Here is a 17,456-nt window from a genome sequence, read left to right as displayed (position 1 = left end):
ATTGCTCCCTCTAGTCACAAATATAGTATCTCTCATAGCAACTACTCCCTCTGTCCCAAATTATATAGGTCGTTTTGGTTTTTCTAGATTCATAACTTTTATTATGCATCTAGACATAGCATATATCTAAGTGCATAGCAAAATTTATGAATCTACAAAAGTCAAAATGACCTATAATTTGGGATGGAGAGATATTTCATATTTGATTATGTATTAAAAAATCATATGAGTTTGTAGTAACCAAAAAAATAATTAAATCAGGTAGACAAAAATATGGAAAGCTCCAATTTTTTTTGCTTTTAATGAAAGAAACTAATTAAGACACATCTTTCTAAAATATTTTAAGAAAATTTGATGTCTATAAGTTAATCATAATCATAACACATAAGTCCAACTATATATGCATGTTTTCTTCTTTTTTCTTGCGTTAATGTGGAAGTCTAGTGTTTTTCCCAAATCCGAATTAATTTCTAGATTTTCTAGTGATGTTTTAATCTAGCTATAATATATAAAATTTAGTACAATAAAAGAAAGCCACTGTTTAATTACTGCACATTTTTTTCTTTCATAGTTCCATAACATAGAGCTGCACATGTTGTATACAAGATTCAAATTCTTTAGTATGTAACTCAAAACACATGCCAGCCTCTCTATATGTAATAATAGCTTCAAAAAAGTGCCTTTTCAGAGCGGGAGGCCGAGCAATGGGACTGTTGTGTTTGGTTTGTTTCAGAATGTGCCCACCTAGCTAGCCAACAAGCCAAATTTTGACCAGCATTTAGCTTGCTGGCCTTCTCATTTGCCCACCTTAGTTTATTTTGATGGTTAAAATTGGCTAAACCATGGAGCACCTAGTTGATGGCCAAATATTGGCTTGGCTTAGAGCGAGATGGCAAGTTTGCTATAGCAAAGCGCGTTTAATTTGCTAAATAGGAGTATTTGCCATATATAGCTCTAGAAGTTACTGTGACATGCTCTAAACATGCTACATGTAGCAATTCCACAGTAACCTAATCCTCATGCTCCGATCGAGTAGATCCAATCCAAGTATCCAACTAATTGCTAAAATTAGCAATTATCCGACTTTATTTTACAACCAAGGGCATATGCCTTGCTTATGGGGCCTATCTTCGTTCAGGAAGGTAGGCAGCAGCATCCGATACTACAGTACAAGCATGATCGGTGACGCCACAGGCTTTTGTCGTATCCAGCCGCCCTACGTCAGCCCTGCCCTACGTGCCCCGACAGCGCCCTGGCTTTCCAGTTAAAGCGACAGGCCCCTCGGTCCCCACCCGCCAGTGTCAGCGTGCGGTCCCCACCCCAACCGTCCTGGTCGGTAGAAAAATCGTCAACCTCCCATCACCTTTACCTCTATATAAACAGGCGCGGCAACTGAAGCCGCCGCATCGCTGCTGCCGCTGCCTTCTCTTCTTTCTTCCTCCTGCGAAATGGAAACAAAGTCAACCAGAGCACCACCATTTCATCCGGCACACATGGAGCTCCTCCACCCCATCCACGGCGGCTTCTACCTGTACGGCGACTACGCCGCCGCGACGTCGTCGTCGTCGTCCTCCACCTCCTCCTCCGACTCGCTCCCGTTCGGCATGGGCGGCGGTGGCTGCTGCGGCGACGAGGTGCCCGCGCCCGCCGCGTCCGAGGCCTCGGTGCCGGCAGCGGCTGCCGGCGGCGCGGGACGGGCGGGGCAGCTGGCGGCGCCGGGCAGCAGCAGCAGCGACAAGGGTGCGGCGTTCGTCGGTGTGCGGAGGCGGCCGTGGGGGAGGTTCGCGGCGGAGATCCGGGACTCCACGCGGAACGGCGCGCGGGTGTGGCTCGGCACCTTCGACAGCGCCGAGGCCGCCGCCATGGCGTACGACCAGGCGGCGCTGTCGGCGCGGGGACCCGGGGCGGCGCTCAACTTCCCCGTCGAGCGCGTGCAGGAGTCGCTCCGCGCGCTCGCGCTCGGCGGCTGCAGCGGCGGCGGAGGCGCGGCCGCCTCCCCGGCGGGATCGCCCGTGCTGGCGCTCAAGTCGCGGCACTCCAAGAGGAAGCGCCGGAAGAAGTCCGAGATCGCGGCGGCGGCGGCGGCGGCGGCGGCTGCTGCGAACGGCGCGGTGGCATCGGGCAGGAGCAGGAGCAAGAGCGCCGCCGCGGCGGCCGAGCAGCAGCGGTTCGTCGTCGAGCTGGAGGACCTCGGCGCGGACTACCTGGAGGAGCTCCTCAGGATCTCCGAGAGCTAAGTGATCACTTGATGATGCTCTCGCAGAACTCCAAACTACTCTAGCTAGCTTCTTCTGGGACAAATGCAATGTCCAAGCCTCCTTGGATGGTGTTTTTGATGAGGGGAAGTCTCATTTTCGAAATTTTTTGTGATTTAGTTCTGATTTGAACTAAATCCCAAAACTTTTCGACGAAAAACCTTCAACCGGAAATCGGAACCTAGAAAAAAAGAAAGAAACTTGTGAGTTCACTTTGAGAGCCTGGAATCCAATGTGCACTCAGATCGGCGCCTGCTATTTGCTGCCATTCATACGCACAAATTGTTGTACAGTACTACAGTAGCCACTTACATACAAGTGACAACTGACAAGTGACCAATTTGATGCCCCCTTTCCCATGGAATTCAGCTGTGTGGGTTTTCTGTGACTGGGGACTGCACTGGGATTATTGGTCCCGTACATGCCACCCTAGATGCATGCATCTCCCTGCTTTTTGCATGGATTGTACAATAATCCCTCGACCTGTAGAATAGAATATATGAAGAACAAGTTGTCCACCTTTTTACTGGCTTGTCAATATATATGCAGATATACATGGTGCCATCATTGGAATCTTGTGCTCTGTCCTTATCCCTGATTGGGATGCGTACATGTACTGAAGTGCCATCTATTAATTTCTTCTTTGGATTATCTCCCACTGATTGCTTGGGTTTTCTTTTAATTGTTATTAGATGCAAAGGATTTTACTTGCCTTTACCCGAGACATGGTGTAGCAGTTCACGTGTGACCCCACTCTTTTTGCTCATTCTTTGCAGATTAGTTGGCAGAAAAGGTAACGATCGTTTGATGGCAAGTCTGGATCTAACGACGACATGGTGTAAGTAGTGCAATTATACCGTACCAGTTGCAAGTTGCCATCCGATCTGAAAACACTTATTTCACTCCATCAGTTAAATTTGTGTGGCTCCCATTTCACATCATTTTGCATTTATTTGGTTTTGGTAACTTAAGCGCATGTACCTTGCAAGGTAGGGCCATGCAATGAATTTTGTTTCTTCTTTCAAACTCATCCATCGTTGTCTTGTGGATATTTTGAGAGCTCTAGTTTTCTTGGCTTCAACCTTTGGTGGATTTATAGCATCTCTAAAACTCACTCTCCATATCTCTATTTAGAGAGTCATCCTAGTAACATTCACTTTCTATCTCTCTTACATCTCCAACAGAATCTCTAATTCTCGGATCTCTATATCAACCCTTTGGAGAGCCGGGGAGCTTCTCCATTATTGGAGTGTGAGGCCATGATTTTAGAGAGAGCGAAAATTTTAGAAATCCATTTGGAGAAGCTGTTGGAGGGGGATTTTTCCTCAGATTTTCTAAAGATGGAGATGGAGAGCTAAATGGAGATGCTTTTATGTCTAAACTCATTCCAGAACTAGTAACGCTAGGAACAGTTCTTTTATCGTTCAAGATGCCCCATATACAGGCATGTGTCAGTTTTCGCCATTCTTGAAGATTTAGCCATGCAAAGATACATTTACGACAGGTTCTAAGGCTCATACAAATAACTTTGAGTTTTTTAGTTATGATTGTGGCTAATGCTCCATAAACTGTGTAGTTGGATCTGTTTGTAGTAGATCAAATGGTTTTGGAATAAAATTTTTATAAAGATGAGTAACTGGTTCTCCAGGTATAATAAACATCGGGTGGGTGTCAATAATAGATGCACTTCAGCATGAAAATGCTAAGAAGTGGCTGATTAATTGTTGCTGGTTCCTGCAATCCTATTAGTGCTACTTGATCCGATCCATTGTAATTTGAGTTATTACCCATGTGGTTATTTAAAGAAAGTACCTTCAACATGCATCTCAATTTAAATAATACAAATTCCAAAGGACCAGAGTATCACAGTACATTTCAAAGTTTAATTAAACAATAATTTATTTAGAGAAATTTGATTGATTCCTATTTAAGTTAGTGAAGAATTTGGGCATATAAAACATGAATACATAATCACGTTATCCTTGTCAGTAGACAAAAGAAACCATTTCCTAAAAAAAGGGTAGAGATTAGGCAAAAAAAGGTATAAAAAATCAAGTAGACAATGAATAAATCATATAAAGTAGAGCTTACTGCAAAAAAAATAACATCTAGTAAAAGATACAACAATATCAAACATATATTTATAGAAACATAATGCTTTCTCAAAAGTTATAGTAGTGTGTGTAGACTAAAAAATTAAGTACCCTTTCATGTTCTAGGCTTAAAGCAATCCTTGATCTCCAATAACTAAAACAACCAGCTAGTCTCATGGACACCTTTTTCACCTCTAAATCTCATTAGGGTATACCCTGTAACCAGTTAACATTCGGTCTCTCTAGCTCATTTCAAGTTTGCAATGCTCCTCGTCTTGATGCTCACCTTCACATCCATACATATACATTTTCGCCCCCAGTGTGCATCACTGTTATCTTAGTTTCGGTAACCTAGTATTTGGTCTATCATTATGTCTCTAATAATTGATGAAGCTCGCCACGTGCAGCACTACACTAATGCATCAGGTGAAAAGTCGCTTCTAATAGATTTTATGAACTCTGCAGGACCACCCCCAACAATTCAATTCACACAATAGGTCATAGGTACAACGTTGTTTCGCTAGTTTGCAGTGCCACATTACACTAGTCCAGAGCAGATTTTTCTATATATACTTGATATAGCCGTGGCCCCAATAATGATGCATAGCTTATCCAAGTAATCTGTCCTAACTGGCTAACAGTCAGTAACCCGATTGTTCATAGGTGTTCTATAGTTCAATGCTAATATGCCACTCTACTTTGCATGATAAAGATGAAAGTTATGCAATGCAGCTTTTATTTTTCTAAAGTTTTATCAACAAAAGATATGATGCTTCAAAGGAAATTCAAATTAAGGGAAAATAGTGTAGAGACGAATGAAGGGGAAAAAAGAAATTTTAATTTCAAATGCTAACATAAGTAAAGAAGAGAACAAATAATATAGGCCAGCTTTCTATGATCAGCCGTATTAGCTTGTGGAACATAGGAAATGTCTTACTCTTGGATACATATGATTCTGGACCATCCTAATGGTATCTCATTGTATTGACTACCGATGATAATCCTCTGCATGCTGCTATTCCTACATATGTAACGGGTGATTTCACCAGGTCATAATATGAAAATGTTTTGGATTAGTTGGGCCAATGAGTCGTTGAGAGATCATTTGTTTTTCCGAACTTTAGTACAGTACACTTCACAAAAGAAAGATGTTTGTTCACAATCCCTGCAAAAAATAGGATTTTTTGGATCTTGCCCCTACTTTAATTTGAAGTGCAATGGTATTTTTACCCTTATTTTTCTAACTTTGTGATTTTACCCTCCACTATTCAGTGATTTTGCTCTTGGTTTTTGCGTATTTGCTCCTATTTTGACCGTTGACTAGGGGCAAAATCGCATTGACTTGTGAATAGTCGAGGACAAAATTACAAAGTTGAAAAAACGAGAGCAAAATCACAATTACACTTCAAAACAGGGGCAAGAACACAAATACCCCAAAAAAATAAGATCAACATTGAATATATTTATTTACTTCACTTTTGAAAGATAAAAAGAAATTAATGCCACACCAAGATCACATGTATCGTGTTGGAAACATTCCTTTTGAAAATTCTAAGTTCGGATGTGTGGTTTATTCAGTTTTGGACATTTTTTAACTTTAAACACAATTATCTCTTGATTGGCCTATTCTAAAATTGATTAATGCATTATATTCTCTATTGATAATGAAGCAAAATAATATCAAGATGAAATAAAATATTTCCCCTTCAAAAAATACAAATATTTTCTTTTTCTAAAAGGATCCACCTCATATTATTCCATTCATTCACATAAAAATAGTGAATATTCTAGCTAATTGCTGGATCATGCTTCCTGAATTCTGTGTATCGTAGTGCATATTGAAAGGGGAAAAAAAATCTAGATCACAACGATTAACTTGGCATTTAACGGATACTGTATGCAGTATGTGGGTGCATGGTGCAAAGCTGCAACAAAAGAATTTCTGCCACTGCACAATACCAAGTTTTTTTTTAGGAATGCACAATGCCCAGTTCACAACGAAGAGGTTTTTGCAATTTTCCCAACACAAATGAAAAAGGAATCCAAAAACAAAAATGTGGCCTAATGGGCCTAATGGGCTGATCAATTACACGTCGACCTGAGTACCTGTGTGGAAAAGTCTACTTGAGTGTGCACTCGCTTTGACCGTTTGACCTGGGCACTGAGAAAGAAACGACCAAACGCATTCGACAAGACGACAAACCGCATCCAAGATACGAAGCCAAGCATCCCAAATCGCAGGTCGCCACAGATTCCGCCAAGCAGCGACGGTTCCATTCAAATCCCCTCCAACCCCCCTCCCCGTGATCACGCTCACGCCGCGTGCTAACCCTCCTCCTCTTGCTCACCAGTTCACCATCGTCCTCCATGACGCCGCAGCAGCCGGCGGCAGCCCGGGCAACGACGCGCTGCTCGACCTCCTGCGGCGCGTGAAGTCGGAGGCGCTGCGCGCGCTGGGCCCTCGCGGCTTCGACCCCAAGCTCTACGTCGACATGCCGCTCGCCGCGGGCGCGGACCTGATGCTGGCGGCCGCCCGGCGCCGGCACGGCGCGAGCTGGAGGCGTTCCTAGCCCGGTACCTCGCGCCGGCCGGGTCGGACCTCATGACCGCCGACCCACCGGACCTGGCGTTGCCGGAGCCGCGCGCGGGTTCCTGCCCCGGGTGGAGAGCGGCGCGGCTCGGGCATGTTCGCGGGAGGTGCACGCGCTGTGGAGGAACCTGACGCGGCGGGTGGCGCTGGGCGTCGCCGCGCGGCCGGGGGCGGCACACGCTGCTGCCGCTTCACGGCAGGGCGGTCGTGCCGGGCTACGGCTACCGGGAGCTCTACTACTGGGACTCCTACTGGGTCGTCAGGTCCTTGCGCCTCCGCCTCGACCTCTTCCGGCCACCGTGCTAGCTCGCCGCCGCTTTGCTTCTGCTTGCTCGACTCGTCAAGCTGTGGATATCACGTCAGGTTCAGTGTTGACGATGGTGCAGGGGATTACTGGTGAGCAAGATGTACGGCACCGCCAAGGAGGTCGTGCTCAACCTCTTGTACCTTGTCAAGAGATAAGGCTTCGTTTCTCAACGGTGCGAGATCCTACTATACTAATCGAAGGTGAGAAATATTACTTTTACTGGCGCAGCAAAGTTAGATAGAGGGTAAACTGATCCTAGCGCGAGCATCACCTAATGCAAAAAGAATGGAACTTTTTATCGCTTTTTAACCGTAACCAAAGCAAAAGAAATTTCGTATATCTTTGAGCAAACAATGAAATCTAGTTCTTGCAATAAGTGATTGGAAGGTTACAGAATTGGACCAGTATCTCCACATGCCTTTGGACTCTGCATATTCATCTCTGCACTTAAATTGGTTCCTGGGCTTTGTTCTACTAGTTTTTAATATCGGAAAGGCAAAAGCAGAAATATATCCAATAAGTCTCTTATTTTTCAAAATCATTTATCAATAAGAAGGAACCTTTTTTTCTTTAAAACGACAGTTAAAATGAAATGCAAGCTAGGTAAAAAAGATTTTTGTTAGGAAGGGGAAAATTAAAATTAAATTTATTGGTATATAAAATGAAACAATGTATGAAATGTGAGTAGTTCTGTTTTCATCCTCATATGATAATCCATGAAAAATGCAAAACCAGGGGGGATATTGCGCAGAAGAGGACAGGAACCCAACAAAAACATGGCCTGGATAAGTAAGAAAATAAAATTATAATCTACGAAGAGAATGAGAAAAATTATTATGTATATGAGCACTAAAAAAAGGCTGAATACCTGTTGCCTAAATAGGAAAAGAATTGAATGCCAGCTATCGATCTCGGCCCTAACGGCCCAATTTATGCTCCTAGTTTCTGGTCCATTCCAAAGTCGTACCAGGCTGTGTGACCAGGCCCGCGCCGATTGACCTGACCACATCCAGACAGATCCTATAGTTACGGCTTTCCAACCTGATCCATCAATCAAACTACTCTGAATTTGGAACTTTCCAAATATTCCCTCCTACCTATTATAAAAAATGTTTTCCTCTAAAAAAACCTATTCTAAAAAAACGGTAATATTTATTTTGCAAAGCTCCAAAGGTATTGATCAAATTTATCTCAAAATTACATGTCCTCTCTTTTTCAAATACATCTTATTTTTTGTATGCAGCCAGCCACCACTTCTGCTCCATGGTTTTAGAGATATACTCAGCAACCGGTGATTTGGACTTGCTCTGCTAAAAGAGCATAAGTTCTGGATAGTGGATGCCAGGTTTACTACTTCAGCAAACATATGAAACATGCTATCCGTCACATCATTTGAGGCATTGTTTGAATTACCACACCGATACTTTTATCCTAAACTAAACTTATTATTCAGATTTTCACAGAGTAGTGGTAAGGGATAACCAGGAACGGATACATAGCTTGACTCGCTATCAAGCTAAGTGGAAAAAACCCAGTTTGATTTATTTTGTATAATTTTCACAGAGTTTTGCAAATTGCACACAAATGCATGGATAACCACCACATTCGCGCGAATTGAACATGCAGTACATTCTTGTGGGCAACGAGCGAGTTTACAAGCGTTCAGAGGAAGGACAAAATCACAGAATAAATTGTTCGCCCACTGGATTTTTGGGACACGAACGAATGGAAGAAGAAATCGGCGACGGCAAGGGATCGCCACCTCCAAGCCATAGCAGGGCACCTACCAACACAACCTGCAGCGCCGCGGGTGATGATCAGCTAATCCACGAACGGGTACTGCTCGTAGCGCACGCTGCAGTCGACGAGCACGGCCCTGGCGCCGACGCTGCGCCCGCAGGTGGCGCCCATCTGGCTCACGGCGGAGCGGAGGCACGCCGCGCAGTCCGCCGCGGCCGTCGACGGGCGGCACGCGGCGTGCCCGTACGCGAAGGCTGCCGGGTACGGGGAGATGTCGTAGAAGCCGCCGTGGGCCGCCGGCGTCTCGGACACCAGCTCCGATAGCACGTACGCCAGGCTCGCCGCGAAGGGGTCCCCGGCGCCGTACGTCGCGCCGTTGCACAGCACCGACAGCGCCTCCGTGTTGGGCGCCGCCGCGGCGCCGCGCGGGGAAGCGACGAGCAGCAGCAGCAGCAGGAGGAGGGACAGCGTGATGGATGGGAGGAGGAGCGGTGGTGCCTGGGTCGAGGAGGATGCCATGGTGAACGAACCTACGAGGCTTGTGTGATGTTGGTTTTCTTGGTGATGGCGTTGTGATGGAGAAGAATGCGAGGCAAGGACGAGACACGGATGATACGGTTAGGAGTGAGTGAGACACGGACAGGGACATGCCAGCAGGCCGGCCGGCCTAGGCTATGGGCCTGGTCTTTGTCATGGCGTGATGCTGGGAGACCATTTGTCTGCTTTGGTTGACAGCCTCCATTATTGGTGGATGGCGTGAGCAGCGAATGTGACTACGCGCTCTCAGCTCTCGTTTTGTTGTGCATTTCTTCTTCTTCTTCTTGAAAACGGATTAGTGAACATTTCTCTCTCTTTTTGAATAATTGGAACATTTCTATTGTCAAGAAAGAAAAGGCATGTACGTGCAAGATTTCTGGTTGGCGCAAGATCTCAATCTGGACTCTGGAGGGATCTGTCACCGATGGGCGCTTTAGAACAATTCTGGACCATTATGGGCCACACACACTGTTGTTCTTTGATGGGCTTCGGCGGGTGGCTTTTCTTCTGTTTCTTCTAGTCCCTCGTGGGCCTATTACTGTGTATATGGGCTCCCACATTCCACTGCTTAAGCACATAAGAAAAGTCAAAAGAGGCTAGTCGATGTCTCAGTGACCATACAAGGTCCCATTGGTATAGACTGATGGCAGTGTTAAAACGTGCACCTCAAGTGGTGGTACATGACAAAATATTTATGGAAGTAATATTTTTGTCTTTCAGAGATGCAAAATAAGTTGGGAAGAACCCCGTAACTTGAAACGCAGAAAATGGAACGAACTGAAATGAGCTTTGGCCACTCATTAGGGGTCAGGGCAGCCGGTGTTGGCGGGGCAGAGGAGCTTCTTGGGGTCGGTCACGCGGTCGCGGAGCTCGTCCCGGAGACGGCACAGGCACTCGTGCTCGCCGTAGGCGAAGGCGTTGCAGCACTTGGCGCTCAGAACCGTGGGGCTGTTGGGGTCAGACGGCAGCGTCAGCCCCTCCTTACTCAAACACTCCTTGAACAACGGGATGCTCGGGCAGGCCTCGTTGCCGCCTTGGGCCAGCGCCATCAGCGGGCCTCCTTGAGCCAGCGCCATCAGCAGCAGCGCCAGCGCCGCCGCGGCGACGATCATGGCCGGCGCTCGGGCCTTCTTGAGGCACGCCATGGCAGCCGCAGCTGCAGTCACGATGGATCTCTCTGATCTGAGAAACTAAATAAATTGGTGATCTCCAAATGGCCCGTTCCTGAGCCTTTTATAGCCACGCTAGCCTGGGGTCAATGCTGCTGCTGTGCTGCAGTTTCATTATGACTAAGTTATGCCCTCCCAGCAGCTGGCTATACTCTGGCTGATCATGTGCTTATGAGTAATACGCAGCATGATCCATGTAACTTTGAAAAATAATCCTGCATTAACTGTCCAAATGTACACTCCGTTTATATTTTTTAGGGAACGAATCATGCGCATAGTTCTTCACATGCTTGAACTATTAGTTGCTTGTTTTCTTTTTCTGTATCCAATGAACATAGGGGACAAGTGTGTAAGTGTATAAGTACATGAATTTGTACTGTATTTCGTAAAAAAAAGAATAATAGGTTAGCTTACTCTTTGTAATGTATATGGCATTGTGGGTACATCAGTATGTTTAACAACTATAATTTTTTAGGACTGAGATCCTGTTTCGGTTTCACTCAACACCGGTGATAAGAAAGAAACAATTTGAGTTAACATGAATATTGATTAATGACTCACAATGGGCAAGTCCAGTTGCCCCTTCGATCCGGAAGGGAGAAGTCATCACTGATGCAACCTTTAGCGGGATCAAGAGGTATCTTCCAACAATTTTAAGTATAATGGCACCTGAGAATACCCATTGGGTTGCAAGAGAAAAGTTTAATGTTGCACGCCAAACAATTCTACCGATGTGCCCAGCTTCTTGGCAAGGTTACGTTGCACATGTACTTTTTTTTCGCTACACAAATGATGCACATACATACTCACCTTAGAGCGTGTTCACACTTTTTAAACACCCCCCCCCCTTCCAAGATGTTCGAAATATGTCCCCAAATATAGGTCATTATAGTTTTTTAGACAATTCAAATTCTTCTTAGATTTGATATGATTAGTTTGATTGATTGGGGGATTAGCTAACGGGGACTCTTGTTGTCCATAACTACCATTATGGCGAGATAAAAGTAAATAACCAGGCAACAAAATTCCCTATATATGTTATAACTCATGGGCACATGTTTCTTTTGTTAGTCCCTCTAATTTATTCTGAAATCTCGAGGATACATTATATTTCTGGACAAAGAGTGTAGTGTTGTAGGGGGGGAAAAAAGCATAATAGCTATAAAGCATTGCATTGAATTACAGTTTAATTGTGACTAGCTCACCAACTCATGTTTGCACGGCTAGTAATTTTAGGAGATATTATGAGTATCAGTCCATATTAAATTAATTAAACATCATCATAAACTAAATTATCGACCCTGCTTAACTAATTTAACCCTGACTATCGCTAGCACCTGGTATGACTCAATAGCACAACTACCACAGTAGCATGGTCATTGTGCATGCACAAATACGAGCTAGACATCAAAATATGCATAGCGGAAACATATTAATAAACATATAATCCGCTTCATTAATTTACAAATCTCCCTACACAAGATGGTGGTCATGCTCAACCCACACATCTACGGATCCACCCTATTCCACCTGTTGTTGTCACCATCCCTAATCTATACTATAAAGAGTGAGCAAATTGATATCAATTCCCACCTAGAGTTAAATTACCCTACCTCTCACAAAGGACCCACCTGATAGAGCATTTGAGCCACCAGATGACGACGAAGGGAGGGGGAGATTCATTTTTGTCGTCCCTCCCATGTTGAAAATCGGATGCCGCGGCCCTCCATGCCTCATTTTTTTTCACCGCGCCAATTTCTCCTACCTTCTACCCGCCGACCCACTCTTTCCCGCAGCCATTCTCTGCCCGCACTCACCCGCGTCGCCCCAATCATCCCGTCAATCAGGTCTCTATTCTCTCTCTCTTTGCTTCTCTACTGCGACCCCCCTCCTACCAAATCCTCCCATCGGATGCAACCGCGTCCTCAACCCCTCTACTGAAGTAGACGTGGCGACAACTGCTCCAGTCCGCCGTCCACTTGAAGCACCTCGCCGAGCACCACCGCCGCTTGCTCATCCTCCAATTCTGGCAGGCCCTACTTGTCGTCGAGGACACCTGTCTGTGAGTCCTGCCGCAAGAGGCAGCCTCCTCCGGCAGCGGCGCCAGCGCCAGATCTGCACTCGGTACTCATTGCCTCGCCCATTTCTTTTTCCGCATCCCATACATATCTGCCTCACCTAGATGTGCCTCACCTCCCCTCTGTCGGCCATACATCTATGGGCCCACTGAAAGGTTTGGACAGTCCTACAATACGGGACTGTACACCGAGACATGTCAGACATGGAGACTACGATGCAGGATGACGTGGTCTACATGGAGGACAAAAACTAGTCGAGAATTAGGAAACTACTCGTAGCAATTAGAGTAGGACTCTCTAGTCGAATCCGACTAGTACTCTTGTAAAACAATCAACCTGTAACCCTGCCCCCGGCAATATAAAGCGAGGCAGGGACCCCTTCCAAACAAGTTCAATCAATACAATCCAACCAACACACAGGACATAGGGTAATACGCGACAGAAGCAGCCTGAACCTGTCTAAATCGTGTGTTCGAGTTCACCATCGAGTTCCTGATCTCAGTGAGCCCCACGGATAAAACGCTACCTCGGGTACCCCCTCGGTAGGTTGCCGGGTTTAAACACCGATAGCTGGCGTGCTAGGTAGGGGCTCTCGCCGAGAATCCACTGGCAACCTTGATGGCTCAAGTCATCATTAAGCCCATTGTCACATTCGAAGCAGGCGTGATGTTCATCTTCGGCTCCTGGGTTTGCATCACAGACGGTGCTAGAAACTTCCACCGCCAAATAGCGCCGGACCTGGAAGAGAAGCAGTACGACATCAAACTCCATTGCCAAGCTTTGGAGGATTTTGTTGAAAAATCAATGAAATTTTCACCTTCTTCTGAGGTTCGAGGGATGAGTCCGAGTACAACTCGACTTCTCCCACTAGTCGGACTAGTTCCCACGAGCTGGCACTTAAGCTATTGTGTGAATCGGTCTACAACATAAGTCGATTCTCATTCGGACTTCAAAAGTCGGGTACTGCCTACCAAGCTACCCTATCCAGATCACAATCCAACTCGGATTTGATCGAGGACCTCGATTACTACTCGGATTCGGACGAGGAGACTCTGTTATCAGGTCCACAATAGGGCCTGGTCATCATGTCTACTCTACAAGGCAGATTCATCTACTGGCCCAACCTGAAGCCACTTGCTCTCACCAAGGATGATGAGTCACGTCTTGTTGCCTACCTTGACACTCTTCTATACCAGGAGGGAACTCCTCTGTCGCCCATCTATGAAGAAGACGACTCCACAGAGGTCATCACATCAAGTTCGGGTAGTTTTTCTCCAGAACGGGAACTCCTCGCCATCGTTGCTACACAAGAAGGGGACGGTGAAGAACTGCCAGAAAGGAATCCGCGACGCGAACGTCACCCAAACGACATCTCCTAGGATGAACTCACCGCCAACGTGGAGGGAGAGGAAACAAAATCTCAAAGGAATTGACGGTGAGCAAGAAACGCTGCAAGAGCAGATCGTCGCCGATGCCTTGCATCTGACCTACCCATCATGAACTTGGATCATGTGTTTGAAGCAGTACAATCGTGTAATTACCATACTCCTCTCGCCACCATCGCATCTATTGATCTGATTACTCGGGTGATGCCGCAAAACAAGTACACCAGGCAACTAGCTCAGCTGGCGGAGCACGCATACGAGCAACTTGATCAATAAAGTTTGATACACTCGGTCCGATGCGCCTCATCCCATCATGCCAGTAGCACCAGACCAAGTCGCAATGAGGGTGGTAGGCTAAGTTGAAATGAGGATGCTAGACCAAGTCAAAACAAAGTTCCTAGAATTGAGAACCCCTGACCAAGTCAGCACTGAGCAGAGAGTAGTCGGGCAGGACCCTTGAGAGGCCGTGGCCACCGTGGGCTCCATCCAGAGCCCGAACCCCTATCATGAGACCTCCGTCAGAAGCTCAACAACAACCACAACACCCGTACAATCATTGAAGGGCGCCGTCGCGAGTGCGAGCAAGAAGTCGAGTACTCGGGAGAAGATTTTGACGGATTTCCCGCCTTCTCCAAACGAGTACGAAAGATGGTCTTACCTGACAAGTTTAAATCTCCAGGCATCCCCAAGTATGATGGCAAGCAGAACCCAGTCCAATGGCTGTAGTGCTACTCATTGTCAGTCCAGGCGGTGGGAAGAAATGATGACACCAAAGTCATCTACTTTCCTATCTGCATGGAGTCAGGGCCACTCACATGGCTCGAGTCTTTAGAAAGGAACTCCATCGATATGTGGAGTCAACTAAAGGCAGGGTTCACGAACAACTTCATAGGGGCAATGCAGCGTCCTGGCAACAGGATTGACTTGTCCCAAGTCAAATAGCAACATGGCGAGACCCTGCGTAGTTATCTACGCTATTTTTTTGACAAGAAGGGCACTATCATGGACATCATGGAACGGGACATCATAGATTGCTTCCAGAACGGTCTCTACGACCGCTAGATGTTCCAAGATTTTGGCAGGAGACGCCCAGAAGATATCAAATCTCTCAGGATCATGATACAAGCCTGGGCGGATGAGGAAAATAAAGAGATCAAGCAGTTCGAGTCTAGTCGCAACAAAGGCCAGAGCAATAACAATCAAAGTAATGGCCAACGCAACGACAAGAACCGTAACGATCATTCCAACAATGATAACTGAGGCAACTACTCGGGCGGTCAAAATCGCAGGAGAAAGCCAGATAATACTGTCGCAGCGATGTCCCAGACTTCCAAGAAAGGCGGCGGGAATCAAGAAAGCACTCTACGATGGATTGCTATAGCCTTCGTAGAGTCATGAAAGATCTAGTAGAAGCTTCTGGAACAAAGGCCAAGGCCAAGGCCAAAGAAGATGAAGATGATGATGACAACGGGAAATTCCAGAACCCGCCCAACACCGTCAACGTCATCTTCAACGGAACATCAAGTACTGCCACAAAGCGGTCCCAAAAACTAGCTCTTCGGGAGATTATTCCATCGAACTAGCAACGCCTATATTCCTCAAGTGGTCCGAGGTGCCAATCACCTTCTCCAGGTAGGATCAATGGACTAGTTTCTCCAACCTGGAACGCTATCCTCTCATTTTGGATCTAGTAACCGCAGGCTCTCGACTCACCAAGGTCCTCATCGATGGCGGCAGTGGTCTCAACGTACTCTTCGCTAAGACTTTGAGGAAGATGGGCCTATAGGTTACATATATGCTCACCCCGATGAACTCTCCATTCTACGGGATTGTCCCAGGCAACGCAGCTGTACCCCTTGGTTAGGTGGTTTTGCCAGTTACCTTCGGGACCAAGGAATACTACCGGACAGAGTACATCCAGTTCGAGTCGGGGACAAGATCTACAGATGTGGTGCATCATCAAGAGTACTCATGAAGTGCGTCTCACAACAAGATGGCAAGGACATACTAGAGGAAATACACAAAGGCATCTGCGCCAACCACGCATCTTCAAGAACAATCGTGGGCAAGGCCTTCAGAGCAAGATTCTACTGGCCTACAGCTCTCGCCGACGTCGAGGAACACGTCTCTGCCTAGAAGTTGATCAGCATACCACCCTCTTGGCCCTTCGCATGCTGGGGGCTAGACATGATTGGCCCTCTGCCTATGGCGCCCGGGGGCTTAAATCGAGTACTCGTGGCGATCGATAATTTCACCAAGTGGATCGAGGTGAAGCCAGTGACCTGCCCAAAGGCAGATAGAGTACTCGACTTTCTCGACGAGATTGTCCATCGCTACTGTTTCCCCATTCGCATCATCACAGACTTGGGCTCAAATTTTAACAACCATGAGTTTTTGGAATGTTGTGAGAACAGCAGGATCGACGTCCGGGACGTCTTTGTCACTCATCTGCGGGCCAACAGCTAGGTTGAGCGTGCCAACAGGATGTTACTGGAAGCTCTGAAGAAAAAACTACACGACATTGGCAACACCAAAGGGGGCAAGTGGCTCAAGGAGCTACCCAATGTCCTACGGGGGTTTTGCACACAGCCGTGCAAGCCTACAGGGTACTCACCCTACTTCTTAGTCTACAAATCAGAAGCCGTCCTCCCCACCGACATCATGTGGAAATCTACAATAGTCGAGCAATACGAGGAGGGTGCGGCAGAAGAAACAAGGTGTCTAGACTTAGACAGCCTCGAAGAAGCTCGATGTGCAACACTCATCCAGTCAGCAAGATACCTTGAAGCAATTCACCGCTATCATGATCGCAACGTCAAAGAATGTTCGTTCAACACAGGCAGCATGGTCCTCAAGCATATTCAAGACACCAAGGGGCTGCACAAGCTAAATTCACCATGGGAGGGTCCTTTCATCGTCTCCAAGGTCACTGGACCTAGGTCGTATAGGCTCCAAACTCTCACTGGTGAAGAAGTCGACAACTCATGGAACATCGAACACTTATGTTGATTCTACCCATAATTCACATACTCATGTAAATTGGCCATTGACCTTATTTGTACAATTACAATTTCATAAAGCAGAGTTATTTCTTGTCACAAGACGACTAGTCTCTGCGTGATTGCGACTTGCAAAAGCAAGATCGTTGAGCTATTCAGCTCCCCAGGGTACTACCACCCAACTCACAGCTTGTATTCACAAGTATGCACATATATTTTTTGAGTTATTCGACTCGTTGGACAAAAATCATCCACATGCAGCTTGTGATAACAAGTCTGCACACACATCTTTCTAGGTTATTC

General features: G+C 46.4%; 2 protein-coding genes across 6 annotated transcripts; one reads left to right on the top strand and one right to left on the bottom strand.

Moving 5' to 3' along the window:
- The first annotated feature begins 1,418 nt into the window (after window positions 1–1,418).
- On the top strand, window positions 1,419–8,809 carry LOC101784800 (ethylene-responsive transcription factor ERF094-like). Of its 5 annotated transcripts, none has more exons than XM_022824736.1 (3): window positions 1,419–3,093; window positions 6,700–7,445; window positions 8,489–8,809. In XM_022824736.1, the coding sequence occupies exon 1, from the start codon at window positions 1,449–1,451 to the stop codon at window positions 2,235–2,237; it is 789 nt and encodes a 262-aa protein (XP_022680471.1). In that variant the 5' UTR covers window positions 1,419–1,448; the 3' UTR covers window positions 2,238–3,093; window positions 6,700–7,445; window positions 8,489–8,809. The 5 variants fall into 5 exon arrangements, with proteins under 5 accessions (XP_022680471.1, XP_004959165.2, XP_022680469.1 ...); XM_004959108.3 differs by having other exon boundaries at window positions 3,440–7,445; XM_022824734.1 differs by having other exon boundaries at window positions 1,419–6,589.
- On the bottom strand, window positions 8,767–9,826 carry LOC101785984 (antifungal protein ginkbilobin-2). The gene has a single exon (XM_004955975.3). The coding sequence runs from the start codon at window positions 9,502–9,504 to the stop codon at window positions 9,067–9,069; it is 438 nt and encodes a 145-aa protein (XP_004956032.1). The 5' UTR covers window positions 9,505–9,826; the 3' UTR covers window positions 8,767–9,066.
- Between the last annotated feature and the right edge of the window lie 7,630 nt (window positions 9,827–17,456).

Source organism: Setaria italica, chromosome II, assembly GCF_000263155.2.
Source record: "Setaria italica strain Yugu1 chromosome II, Setaria_italica_v2.0, whole genome shotgun sequence".
In the NCBI taxonomy this organism is placed as follows: Eukaryota; Viridiplantae; Streptophyta; class Magnoliopsida; order Poales; family Poaceae; genus Setaria; species Setaria italica.
Note: the sequence above shows the minus strand (reverse complement) of the source record. Positions and strands in the feature narration are given on the sequence as shown.